This window comes from Muscardinus avellanarius (assembly GCF_963383645.1).
Source record: "Muscardinus avellanarius genome assembly, chromosome: 9".
NCBI lineage: Eukaryota > Metazoa > Chordata > Mammalia > Rodentia > Gliridae > Muscardinus > Muscardinus avellanarius.
The window spans coordinates 29,507,502-29,521,425 of NC_137795.1; the positions used below are offsets into that span (position 1 = coordinate 29,507,502).

Below are 13,924 nucleotides of genomic sequence, written 5' to 3' on the forward strand. Positions count from 1 at the left end.
AAAGAAGAATGAGTTTGGGGAAGTTAAAATTATACCTCTGTGGGAGAAAAACAAAAGAAAAAGAAAAGAGTAGGCAATCCAGTGAGGTAATTCAGTGAGTATTTCTCTCTTGACTGAAGAGGGACCAGGAGCTCTTGGAATGCCATAGTCTCCTCTGGGCCCATCCAGGCTTGATTAGAGACGAATAACACGATGACTTCTCAGAAATGGCTTCGGTGCCCTGGGGAATGGCAGCCACTGGGGCAGTCTCTGTGGCTCACTGGTGAGGTGGGGTGTTTCCCTATTGCTGTCTTTTTACTACTATTACAGGGGGATTCTCTCTCTCTCTCTCTTCTCTCTCTCTCTCTCTCTCTCTCTCTCTCTCTCTCTCTCTCTCTCTCTCTCTCTCCCTCCCTCCCTCCCTCCCTCCCTCCCTCTCCCTCTCCCTCTCTCCCTCTGTGGTTGGTTATATATATTTTAATTATATTAGAAAACAGGGCTAGCACAATCAGGCCACATTTTTTAAATTTTTGGTACTGTCTGAGCTATATCCCAAGCCCTATTTTGTTTATTTGGAAACAGTGTCTTACTGTGTTGCTAAATTGCCGAGGCTGGCCCAGAACCTGGAATCCTCCTGTGTCAGCCTCCTAAGTACTGAGATTAGAAACATGTATCACTATGCCCATCAAGTCCATAATTTTGTGAATGCTATTACTAGGGGCAGAGCAGCTTAAGAAAACAATGGCAATTGCAAGTCTATTTAAATAAAAATATTAAATAAATAAGCATATGAGTGGTACACATATACTAGGAAAACATTCTCAAAGTTTTTTGCAAATTAAATACAGTTATTCTCAGATGGGTGAGAATGGTTTACTGGTCCATAAGTCAGAAATTGAGTACCAAATTTATGATGATGATGATGATGATGATGATGATGATGATGGTACTAGGAATGGAACCCAGGAGCATTCTACCTCCAAGCTACACCCCAGCCCTATTTTTTATTCTTTATTTTGAAACAGGATCTCACTGAGTTGCAAAGGGCCTCACTAAGTAGCTGAGGCTGTCCGCAAACCGCGATCCTCCTGTCTCAGCCTTGAGTACCAAATTTAAATCCACCAACACATAGTCATCAAGGCTGGGTCATGCTGAATTTGATTTGGTCTTGGAGCATAGGTACCATGGACTGGAACCTCAGACATATCACATAGCACCTTCCACAGATCGTCGCTGGCTGCGAGGCTAAGGAACAGATGCTTATGATCAAACTCATTTAGCACACCATATGCATTAAAATTCAATAATACTTACTTTCCTTTTTTAATCGTGTTCCTGCCAAGCAGTGGGCCGAGGACGGGATCAATCGTTTCCCCGAGGTTTTCCATTAAGATGACATCACCGAAGGCCACGGCAGCTTCGATGGCATTCAGAAACCTTCACATTCCACCAGCACAGAGGTGAGAACATGTAAATAAGCATAGAAAAATTGTTCAAGATTATTTATATTATTAAATTTTATTTAATGTAAATACTTAAAGGGGACAAACTAACAGAGAAAACTTTTATAAAGTAGTATTATATAATCAGATTACACAAAAACTAGAGATCAAATTTTGTGATACATTTTACAGTCATATTTTCCAAGTGTAAGTTAGTTGCCTTTGATAAGAACCAGTGACTGAAATAAGTGTAAGTGACCTAAATATAATTTAAATTCATTTGATGGGTCTTTTAAAATCAACAATTCCAATTATGTTAAATGTGCTGTGCTTTTAGCAAGTGTTTAGGTTTTAAACCTATAAGTTCAGTCATGTAAAATGATGAACAATCATATTACTTCAGGCCCACTCTCTAAAGAGTCTCTCCCCATCAGAAATAATTTTGCCCAAATATTCAGATAAGCAAAGACCATGTTTATATATATATAACTACAGAAACTCCTTGTTTCACCTTATGTGTAAAAATTAGATGGTGAGAGCAAGTTAAATATTAATAAGACCAATTTTTTTTCCGCGCTGGGGATTGAACTCAGGGCCTTGTACACTCAAGGCAAGTGTGCTACCACAGAGCAACATCCCCTCCCACAAAATTCATCATTTACTGCAGACCAACAAGACTTAGCTTTCTACTTATGGGACAGTAGTGTCATCAGGATACAGTGACAGAACATTTCAGAGTAGATTCAGTTCTCAAAAGTGATAGATGAAACCTGACTAAAAAATCAGGCCTCCCATATTGGGACTTGTAGCTGTGTTATAATTCTGCTATTGGCACAGAATACATTTAGGAATTTAATTGCAAACATCCTTAAACCAGTATATACCTATAGTTGGCAATTCTTTTTTTTTTTTTTTTCTTGGTACAAGGGATTAAATCTAGGGGCATCCTACTTTTGAACTACACCTTCAGTCCTATATTTTTTTTGGGGGGGGTACTGGGGGTGGAACCCAGAGGCTTTCTACCTCCGGAATATACATCCAGACCTTTCTTATATTTTATTTGGGAACAGGGTCTCACTAAATTGCTGAAAGCCTCACTAAGTAGCTGAGGCTGACTTCGAACCCGTGCGATCCTCCTATCTCAGCCTCCCAAGCGCGGGGATTACAAGCGTGCGCCACCACGCCTGGCCCTTCAGTCGTATTTCATTTTTTATTTTGAAACTATGTCTCTCTAAGTTGTGGGGGATCTCACTAAGTTGCTGGGGCTGGTCTCAAACCTGTGATCCTCCTGTCTCAGCCTCCCAAGTACTGGGATTTCAGGCGTGCACCACCATGCCTGGCTTAGAGTTGGCAATTCTTGTATTACCATCTACAAAACACTCTAGAAAAGAAATACAATGAATCATCTTTCCATTCTTAGCCTTAATAAAATTATCTACTTTTCCTCTTGAATACAGTGTTTGTTCCAACCTTCAACCTGATTTTTCCAAGTGATTGGATGCTGCCCAACATGAACACCTTTCAAAAGAGATAGTGTGGCCAGGCGTGGTGGCGCATGCTTGTAATCCCAGCATTTGGGAGGCTGAGACAGGAGAATCGCTGTTTGCAACCAAACTCAGCTACTTAGTGAGGCCCTCTGCAACTCAGTGAGACCCTGTTTCAAAATAAAGAATAAAAAAATAGAGCTGGGGGTATAGCTCAGAGGTAGAATGCCCCTGGGTTCTATCCTTGGTACCACAAAAAGAAAAGAAAAGAAAAGAAAAGAAAAGAAAAGAAAAGAAAAGAAAAGAAAAGAGAAAAGAAAAGAAAAGAAAAGAAAAGATAGTGTGTATGAAACATGAGCAGGCAAAGAAACAACATCAAATTAATAGTTCAGAATGTCAGAAACCTACTGCGGATGTCTATCTCTGGGAACTTCATTATGTTGTATAATTACAACACACCAATAAAAGCATAAGAAAATTAAAAAATAAGCTGAGGAGTGTGGTAGTACACACCTGTAATCTCAGGGAGGCTAAGACAGGAGGATCAAAGGTTCAAGACCAGCCCTGGCAACTTAGCAAGGCCCTTTGAAAATTAGAAAGACCCTGTCTCAAAACCTAAATTTAAATAGGACTGGGCATGTAGCTTGGAGGCAGAATGCTCCTGGGTTTTATCCCCAGGACCACAATAAATAAATATCTAAATAAGTAAGTGGCAGAGAGCTCTCCAAAGGCCAAAAGTGTATAAAGTCAGACCTACTTGGTAACAGCTCAGCACAAAGCTAATGCTTCCAAATCCACATACCCTTTCTGGCCTAAATGTGTGACTTTCAGGTCGGCTCCGTACTTGTTCTTGACCCACTTAATCCCCTGCTGCTGGGGATCAATCATCAGGGGCCAGCGCTCGCAGTGTGTCAGGATGGCGGCGTTTTCGGTGGACATCCTGTCGCCGGGGAGTCCTTCGTTATTCCAGGCAGCGATTGTAGCATCATCTGTCAACACGGTGATCAAGTCCAGGCCTTCCGTTAATGGGATGGAAACCTTTAAAATCAAAGTGGAATGCAATGAACTGGCGGCTAAGTAGTGGAAGAAGACTCGGCATGACAGGAAAAGAGCTCGAGACTAGGAGGAAGAGACTCACTCCAAGGGAACACGCACAAACCCTTTGCAGAAGGCAAATGCAACTCTCATCGCGAAATACAATTCGACCTGATTGGTCCAGTATTTACCTCTCAGAGTCCTGTCAACTGTGGGACTCGAAATCTAGTTTATTAACTACATCTACTTGGCTTCGACTGCAAAGGATGGTGTCCTACACAAGTATTTGTAGCTATTTTAATAAAGGGAAGGAGATTTAGACACTAGGAAGAATGGCAGGACCTCAGAAATTTTCCTGCCCAAGAAACAATGATCCTCACAAGCAGCGCTGAACTGCTTGTCCTGTTCAGATGGTTCATCTTTTCCTGTGCACCAACACGAGAGAGGATTGCCTTTTCTGCGATGGGATAGTAAAATATATTCAGTCCTCTGGAGTCCTGTTGGCTTCTCAGTTATGCTTTGGACCTTAGATAGAAACCTCTGCTCACAGAGGAAAATCACTAAGCCTTCACTGCACAGAAGGAACACTGAGTGTTCTCTGAGACAGAAGACTGGGGAGTGGAGGGATGGAGAGAAGGAAGAAAGACAGGAAGAGAGGGAAGGAGAGAGAGACAGGGTGGAGGGGAATGGGGGAGAAGGGAGACAGCAGAGAAAAGGGAGAAAAGAAACCTATTGTAAAGAAGGAGGATCACTCTACAAAAATAGGTGGATTTTGCCCAGAAGGAGGAGGAAAAAGAGGAATTTATAAGGACTTTCTTTCTTTCTCTCTATTATTATTATTATTATTATTATTATTATTATTATTATTAATTATTTTGCAGGTCTGGGAATGGAACCCAGGGGCATTTGACCTCCAAGCCATACCCCCTGCCCTAATTTTTTTTATATTCTTTTATTTTGAAACTGGGTCTCACTAAGTTGTGGAGGGCCTCACTAAGTAGCTGAGGCTGTCTGCGAACCGCAATCCTCCAGTCTCAGCCTCTCGAATGCTGGGATTACAAGCATGCCCCACCACGCCCGGCAAGGAATTTCTTTATTCACTTATTCATTTATTTATTCATCAACTCCAAAAACTGATTAAGTGCTCCATGTCCTTGGTACTGGGATGGAACCCAGGGCATTCTACCTCTGAGCCCCACCCCAGCCCTTCCTGTTTGTGTGTTTACTATGTGTGTCATGTGCATGTGTGTATACATGTATGTGTGTGTGTGTGTGTGTGTGTGTGTATACATACTGGGGATTGAACCCAGGGCATTCTACCTCTGAGCCCCACCCCAGCCCTTCCTGTTTGTTTGTGTGCTTACTATGTGTGTCATGTGCATGTGTGTATACGTGTATGTGTGTGTGTGCATGTACGTGTATGTGTGTGTGTGTGTGTGTGTGTGTGTACATATTGGGGATTGAACCCAGGGCATTCTACCTCTGAGCCCCACCCCAGCCCTTCCTGTTTGTTTGTGTGCTTACTATGTGTGTCATGTGCATGTGTGTATACGTGTATGTGTGTGTGTGCATGTACGTGTATGTGTGTGTGTGTGTGTGTGTGTGTGTGTGTGTGTGTGTGTGTACATATTGGGGATTGAACCCAGGGCATTCTACCTCTGAGCCCCACTCCAGCCCTTCCTGTTTGTTTGTGTGTTTATTATGTGTGTACATGTGCATGTGTGCGCGCGTGTATGTGTGTGCATGTACACGTGTGTGTGTGTGTGTGTGTGTGTGTGTGTGTGTATACATATTGGGGATTAAACCCAAGGCCATTCTCCATTCTACTGCTGACCTACATTCCCAACCTTATTTTATTTTTTAATTTGAAACAGGGTCTCACTAAGTTCCTGAGGGTCTTGCTAAATTGCCAAGGCTGGCCTCAAACCTGCCATCCTCCAGTCTCCTGTCTCCACATCTGCTATCCGGTGAGCTTTGTGTATGCGACACACTGCCTGGGGACAGCAGAATGAACAGGATAAATAAAGAGCTGGCCTCAAGACTTGACAGGAGGCCAACATGGAAACACGCTTCCCCAAACAAATGAACTCCTTAGTAAATTCATCATCATGTGTATTTTTTGTAAAGAACAACCATTGTCCTTTAAACTAGGGTTTTCAGTTGCTTACAGTCTCACATCTCAGGACTTGGAGTCTGAGACAGGAGGGTCACAGGTTTGAGGGCAGCCTGAGGTAACTTAATAAGACACTTTCAAAATTTGAAAAAAAAATTTTTTTAAGTGACTGGATGTGTAGCTCATTGATAAGTGTCCCTGCATTCGATCGCCAGTGCCGCAAAAGTAAATATTTTTTAAAAGATTTCTTGAGCTAGGTGTGGTGGTGCACGTTTGTAATCCCAGCATTCGGGAGGTTGAGGCAGGAGAATTGCAGTTTGCAGGCAGCCTCAGCTACTTAGTGAGGCCCTTTCCAACTCAGTGAGACCCTGCTTCAAAATAAAGAAAAGAAACAGGGCTGGGGGGTGTAGCTTGGAGGTAGAATGCCCCTGGGTCCCAACCCCAGTACCCACCCCCCCACAGATTTCTTCCTATCCCTCTTTTTCTTCCCCTCTCTTCCTTCCCACCATCTTCTCTCTCCCACCATCTCTTCCTTTCCTTCACCCTTTAAAAAAAAAAAAAAAAAATCAATCTTGCCGGGCGTGGTGGCGCACACTTGTAATCCCCGCGCTTGGGAGGCAGAGACAGGAGGATCGCGCAGGTTCGAAGCCAGCCGCGTGCACTGGCTTAGGAGACCCTGTTTCCAAATAAAAATATAAAAAAATAGGTCTGGGAGTGTAGCCCGGAGGTAGAAGGGCTTCCAGGAACCCCAGTACCACCAAAAAAAAAAAAAAAAAAAAAAAAAATCTTCCTTCTCTTCCTCTACCAAAATGAGCAAGAGGCCTGGAGAGCCAGCCCGTGGCTCGGTGGGGGCTAACGTGGAGATGCGCCTCTCGGTGGAGACAGAAGCCCTGCCTGCGGGACGCAGTGGGGCCTGGGCAGCACTTGGAGTCTGGTTTACCGCTTGGCCACAGAGCTTCAGGAAACCATGAGGAAAGGACCCCGCCCCTCCCCCCACCCCCAGTGAGGCTAGGATGTGAATCCATAACAATATGGGAAAAGGAGCACTTTATTCCACTGTTCCTCACTGCGATGCTATTTTTTTTCCTTGTGTTACTCGAGATTGAACCCAGAGGCATTCTACCTTCAAGCTATACTAACACCCCCCTTAAAAATTTTTTTTTTTTTTAAATTTTGCTTTAAAACAGAGTCTTGCTGCTGGGCGTGGTGGCGCACGCTTGTAATCCCCGCACTTGGGAGGCTGAGACAGGAGGATCGTGCAGGTTCGAAGCCAGCCGCGCTGCCGTAAGAGACCCTGTTTCAAAAATATAAAATAGGTCTGGGAGGTAGAAGGGCTTCCAGGAACCCCAGTACCACAAAAAAAAAAAAAAACCAACCAAAAAACAAAAACAAAAAAAAAACCAGAGTCTTGCTGCGTTGCTGAAAGTCTCACTAAGTTGCTGAGGCTGGTATTGATCCTGCAATCCTCCTGTCACAGCCTCCTAAGTACTGAGATTACAGATGTATACCACCACAAGGGCTTGCAATGCTATTTAATTTAATTAATTTATTTTATTTTTGGTGGTACTGGAAGCCCTTCTACCTCCAGGCTACACTCCCAGACCTATTTTATATTTTTATTTAGAAACAGGATCTCTTAAGCCAGAGAGGCTGGCTTCGAACCTGCGCGATCCTCCTATTTCCGCCTCTCAAGCATGGGGATTACAAGTGTGCACCACCATGGCGGGCCCGCAATGCTATTTTAAGATGGATTCAGGCTAGGGGTGTATCTTAGTAGTAAGACAGTTGTCTAGCATGTGCAACGCCCTGGGTTCAATCCCCAGGATCATGTACAAACACAATCAAACTCTTTCTCCTAGTGATAGGAACAAGTCTGGTATTTGTCCCAATACATAATTTCCTCAAAGACATAGACAATTTAGTTACTTTTAGAAATAAGCATCCTCCTGTTAGCAAGGGATGCATGGCTTTTATCTCCTATTTTCTACTTAATATGAGCAACTTGAAACAATTGGAGGCTTTGTATAACTTTGACTTCTAAAGCTGAAAGGGGGAGGGACCTGTAGTTATTGTACCCACATACGATGGCTTGAATTGCTTGATTACCTAGCCCGTCAGAGTGCTGGGCATCCAAGACAATGCCAGCCCACACCATGTGAGAACACTTTATTGATGGCCATGGATGCAGAAAAGACCCCTGAGGAAAACTATTGTCAATTTGAAGTAGTCAGAGGAGTGACCTGAACAGACACAGAAAGACTCAACCACGGAGAAGATGAAACTGAGAAAAAATGTCAGAGAAGAAAGAGGCACCTGGCACTTTTTTTTTCTTTCTATTTTTGGTACTCGGAATTGAACCCAGTGGCATTCTACCTCTAAACTACACCCCATCCCTATTTTATTTTTTATTTAGAAATAGGCTGTTACTAAGTTACAGCACGCTGTTGGCCTCAAACCTGTGATCCTCTTGTCTCAGCCTCCCTAGGACTGGGACCTCAGGTGTGCTCCACTGCACTCATTTCAACTGACACTTTTGAACACACAGTGTAATAAGAATTGGGCAAAATTAGCAGAACCACTTAGCCTCAGATACACAAGCACATTTTATAGTAGTAATATGTAAAGAACTACCTTGAAGTTTTAGGGAATAACATAGAGATGATCTTTTTAAAGAAATCCTCAGCCGGGCGTGGTGGCGCACGCTTGTAATCCCCGCGCTTGGGAGGCAGAGACAGGAGGATCGCGCAGGTTCGAAGCCAGTCGTGCGCTGGCTTAGGAGACCCTGTTTCCAAAATGAAAATGTAAAAATAGGTCTGGGAGTGTAGCCCCGAGGTAGAAGGGCTTCCAGGAACCCCAGTACCACCAAAAAAAAAAAAAAAAAAAAAAAATCCTCAATATAAAAACAAGGTTTGAAACTACAGGTATGCTAAATAATTTAGTTACAATAGAACTAGGAAATGATTATAGGATGCCTTTAATAATGGGCTTCACCTGAAACATTTAATTTTATTTAATTTGTAAACATTCCATTAGCACATACTTATGTCATAAAAGAAAAACTATTGTGAACCATAAAGCATGACTGCCAATGTGGATCATTCATACACAAGGAGGTTTAGGAGATCTTTAAACGGACACTAGGAATGGATAGATATTTACACTAAGAGTCAACTAGCCAGTTGAGATGACAGTGTTACCCAGAAAACAGAGGCCTGCAAGTCAGGAGGTCTATTTTCTTATTTTACATGACTGCAGTCAAGCTATTTAAACTTCCTGTGTCATAGTTTTTTCATTTGCACAAGGAGTATCTCAAACCAGATGATTTTAAATATTCCAAATTAGTAGGGCGTGGTAGTAGACACTTGTAATCACAGTATCTGGGGAGGCTAAGACTGATTGTAGAATAAAGACTGACCTCACAACATAGAGAGGCCCTCAGCAACTCAGTAAGACCCAGTTTCATAATAAAAAGAAAAATAAGGCTGGAGAGCCAGGTGTGGTGACGCACGCTTGTAATCCCTGTGCTTGGGAGGCGGAGACAGGAGGATTGCGCAGGTTCAAAGCCAGCCTCGCTGGTTTAAGAGACCCTGTTTCCAAATAAAAATATAAAATAGGTCTGAGAGTGTAGCCTGGAGGTAGAAGGCCCCTGGGTTCCATCCCCAGTACCACTAAATAAATAAATAAATAAATAAATAAATAAATAAATAAGGCTGGGATATAGCTCAGATGTAGAATATCTCTGAGTTCAATCCCCAGTACACACAAAATATCTCTGATTTCACTTTGCTTGTGGGTTGGAGTTTCCAGTTTTCTTCTCATCATTTTTCCTGGTCTCTTCTCCAAGCCCGAGTCCTCTTGTGTTTGTTCAGGTCACTCTTGTGACTACTTCAAGTTGACGGCAGTCTTCCTCGGTGGACCGGAGAGAAGGTTTGCCCAGGGTGGGCCCAGTTCTGCTCTCCATGCACCTCCGTGGAGAGGGATCATGTCTGGTTTCAGCTGTGAGCCACTCCAGCTCAATCTCTAGTGGGTCTACAGCTCAATGAATGAGGGGTGGCAGAGAAAAGCCCAGAGACTGCCCCCCCACCCCAGACATGCACAGCAAGGGGAGCTCAGGCCCCTCTTCTAGGAAGATGCACCCACAGTGGCAGCAGAGAGGAATAACACAACTCTTCCTTCTCCACACTTACATGGGTCCCTTCCATTGGTTGCTCCTGCCCCTTGTCTGATTGTATTCTGTTGACAAGACTGGGTGTCAGTGTCCCCGAGGGGAAACTGTGATTCCTACCCTTACCTTTTCCCATAAAGTACTGGACACAAATCACAGTGTGTATTAAGAGGACAAGTGTTTCAGGCCCCTCACCACTACTGAAGCAGCCAGTGCTGGAGAGTCATTTAACTAACAGCCAATATCAGAGTTCCTGAGAAAACCCTCCTCACTTACTGAGGCCACTGCAAGAGAAGCTGGGCAGAGTGAGCTTCGCATACTCTGATCAGTCTACAACATCTACGCCTGCACTGACAAAGTGCCCTCACTCTTGCATCACCCACAAAGACAGTAGATCAAACTCTGATGGGATATGCACTATACCCAAGCTCATGAATCACAGTCAAACAAACTACAGGCAGATGACACTATGGAATGCCGCTGGATATCTGCTCAGAGTGCACAACAAACCTATACTCAAGACACATCTTTAAGAGAAAGCTGCTTACTTAAGAAGACCATCCCATAATAGCGATTGAGATATTTATTTCACTAGATATACAATTCTCAATAAACACAAGAAATATAAAAAAAAAAGGTAATATGATATCTCCTAAAATCCATAACTCTTAATAATACATTCTGAACTGAATGAAATGCCTGATTAAAAAATTCGACAGGCGTAGTGGCACATGCTTGTAATCCCCGTACTTGGGAGGCAGAGACAGGAGGATTGCACAGGTTCAAAGCCAGCTTTGCTGGTTTAAGAGACCCTGTTTCCAAATAAAAAATATAAAATGGGTCTGGGAGTGTAGCCCGGAAGTAGAAGGATTTCCAGGAACCCCAGTACTACACACACACACACACACACACACACACACACACACACACACACACACACATTTCAAAATAATTAGCTGGGAATAGTGGCACACACTTGTAATCCCAGCATTCGGGAGGCTTGAGACCGGAGCATCACGGTTCACGAACACCCTCAGCTACTCATGAGGCTCTCTGGAACTTAGTGAGACCCTGTTTCAAAAATAAAAAGAGTGCAAAATAGCACAGGGGTATAGCTTGGAGTTGAATGCCCCTGGGTTCCATCCCCAGACCCCCCACATATACAAATCAAACAAAGCCAGGTGTGGTGGCACATGCTTGTAATCCCAGAATTTGGGAGGCTGAGACAGGAGGATCTGGGTTCGTGGTTAGCCTCAGCTACTTAGTGAGGCCCTCCGCAACTTAGCGAGGCCCTGTTTCAAAATAAAGAATAAAAAATTGGGCTGGGGGTGTAGCTTGAAGGTAGAATGCCCCTTGGGCTCAATCCCCAATACCACACACAAAAAAAAATTCAAAAGATTAATTTTTAAAAAAATCTCAATGAGTTCCAAGAGAAAGGTAAATAGTTAAATAAAAATAGGAGAATAAGGCAGAATATGAATGAGAAGTTGAGCAAAGTGATTTTTTGGGGGACTAGGAATTGAACCCAGGTGCATTCTACCTCTGAGCTACACCTCCAGCCAATTTTATTTTTCATTTTGAAACAAGGTCTCACTAAGTTGCTAAAGATGTCTTCAAATCTGTGATCCTCCTGTTTTATCCTCCCAGGTACTGGCAAAGAGTGATTTTGAAAACAAAATGAAAAATCTTGGAAATGGAAAGGTGTATAAGTCAGATATAAAATTCAGCTTAAAGCTAACAGGCTAGATCAAATAGAAGAAAGAATATCAAAGGTTGAATTAGTTTTTTAAAATATCATATCCAGACATGAATTTAAAAATGAGTATAGAGAGCATAAAAGACCCTGGGGATTCAAAGATCAAATATCTGCATTACTGGCATACCCAAAAAGAGAAGAAATAAAGGTTAAGGGCATAGAAAAACCTACTCAATGAAAAATGGCAGAAAATTTCTCTAATTTTAGGAACGATATGGATATCCACACACAGGAAGCCTATAAAATCTCAAATAAACATGACCAGAAAAGAACCTCACCATAATATATTATATTCAAATGGTTAAAAGTTCAGAACAAAGAAAGAATTTTAAAATCTGTAAGAGATATATAGCAAGTCACATTTAAAGACAATTCCATTAGACTAATAGCAGATTTCTCAGCCTGAACCCAATAAACCAGGAAAGCATGAAATGAAACATTTTAAGTTCTAAAAGCAAGTATATGATAACAAAGATTATGATACCCAGCAAGGCTATCTTTCAGAATTGAAGAAGAAATAGAGACCTTCCAAGATAAGCAAAAACTAAGGGAACTTGTGATCATCAGGACAGCCTTATGAAAGATATATAAGAGACACTTTTACCCAGAAATGGAAGAAAGATAATTACCACCATTATAGCAGGTGAAATTAAAAATTCCACTAGAGAAATAGAAACAGAAATGAGACTTAGAAAAGAATCAAACATTATCAATATAGTAAATCATTGAATCATAAAGATGATTAAAAGAATTAATGAGGAATATTCAAAACAACCAGAAGAAAACTGACAAATAGGCACAAGTAACTACCTTTGATGAATTACTCTGAAAGCAAATAGACTTAATTCTCCAGCTAAAAGACACAGAATGACTGAATATAACAAAAGAAGAAACCAATAATATGCTTCCTATAAGACACTCATCTCACAGTAAATGAGCATACAGAACGAGAGAGAGTATGGAAAATAATATTTGAAGCAACTGGAATCTGAGAGCAAGTGAAAGTAGCTATACTTATAATAGCTGCTGGCAAAATAGACTTTAAAACAAACACAGTAAGAGGACACAGAGCAAGTCACTAATATAATTTCATGCCATTTACAGGAAAATGAATGAAACTAGAAAACTTCACACCAAGTGAAATAAGCCAGACACAGAAAGACAAGTATCACATGTTCTGTCTCTTACATGAAACTTGGAGAGAAAAAAAAGACAATCTGAAAAGTAGAAAAGTAGAAGAGGGACTTTCGGGGACTTGAATGGGTGCCTGGGCAAGAGAGGATGAGGGAGCAGAAGAAAGGTGATCTATGTATGAATGGAAATATCATAATGAATCTCAATAATTTATATAATTAATGTGTTAATAATTACAATAAAAAGAAAAATCTTTAATGATTAACCCATGACTTTGGTAAGAAAATAAGAAGTTTCATTTTATAACATAATAATCCAAATTTGATTTCCACTATCATTTTTAAATGTACTTTTCCAACCATAACTCTGTAAAATTTTCACTTCCTGTGGAAATTCTCATTAAAATAAAAAAAAGTATGTAACACACTAGAATCATCTTCACAATTTCCCATCAGCTAGTGTTACAGTGGTGCAAAGGTTCCTGGGATAAATGGAGTGTTTACCACTAGACTTTCAATATGGTCCTTCCACAGGTTGGTTAGAAGCTGCACTTACCTTCTGTTGAAGGAATGGAACCCAACTGCAGTCCACCAGTTCTTGGCGATACGGTTTTGTGAAGAACCCAACATAGGACACAAATGCTGCTGTAAGGAGAATGTCTCCACAGAGTGTCTTCTCTTGAGCTTCGAAGGACTTAATATTCTGACCCCAGCGAATCTTCTCGGACTGGAAGATAAAACTACTCACATGTAATAGCAGGATCAGCATCAACTCAACAAATGCTTAATGCAATTACCTTGTAGCACAAGCTTAAGG

General features: G+C 41.8%; 1 protein-coding gene across 2 annotated transcripts in view; it reads right to left on the reverse strand.

Annotated features, from left to right (window-relative positions):
• DNAH11 (dynein axonemal heavy chain 11) overlaps positions 1 to 13,924 on the reverse strand; it is a gene marked incomplete at its 5' end in the record, with an annotated part of 386,720 nt that overhangs the window by 81,950 nt on the left and 290,846 nt on the right. For both annotated transcript variants that reach the window (XM_080701838.1, XM_080701837.1), the window contains 3 exons: positions 1,294 to 1,416; positions 3,708 to 3,943; positions 13,664 to 13,834. In XM_080701838.1, the coding sequence (XP_080557964.1) occupies positions 1,294 to 1,416; positions 3,708 to 3,943; positions 13,664 to 13,834 (530 nt within the window). The remainder of the gene's footprint in view (positions 1 to 1,293; positions 1,417 to 3,707; positions 3,944 to 13,663; positions 13,835 to 13,924) is intronic.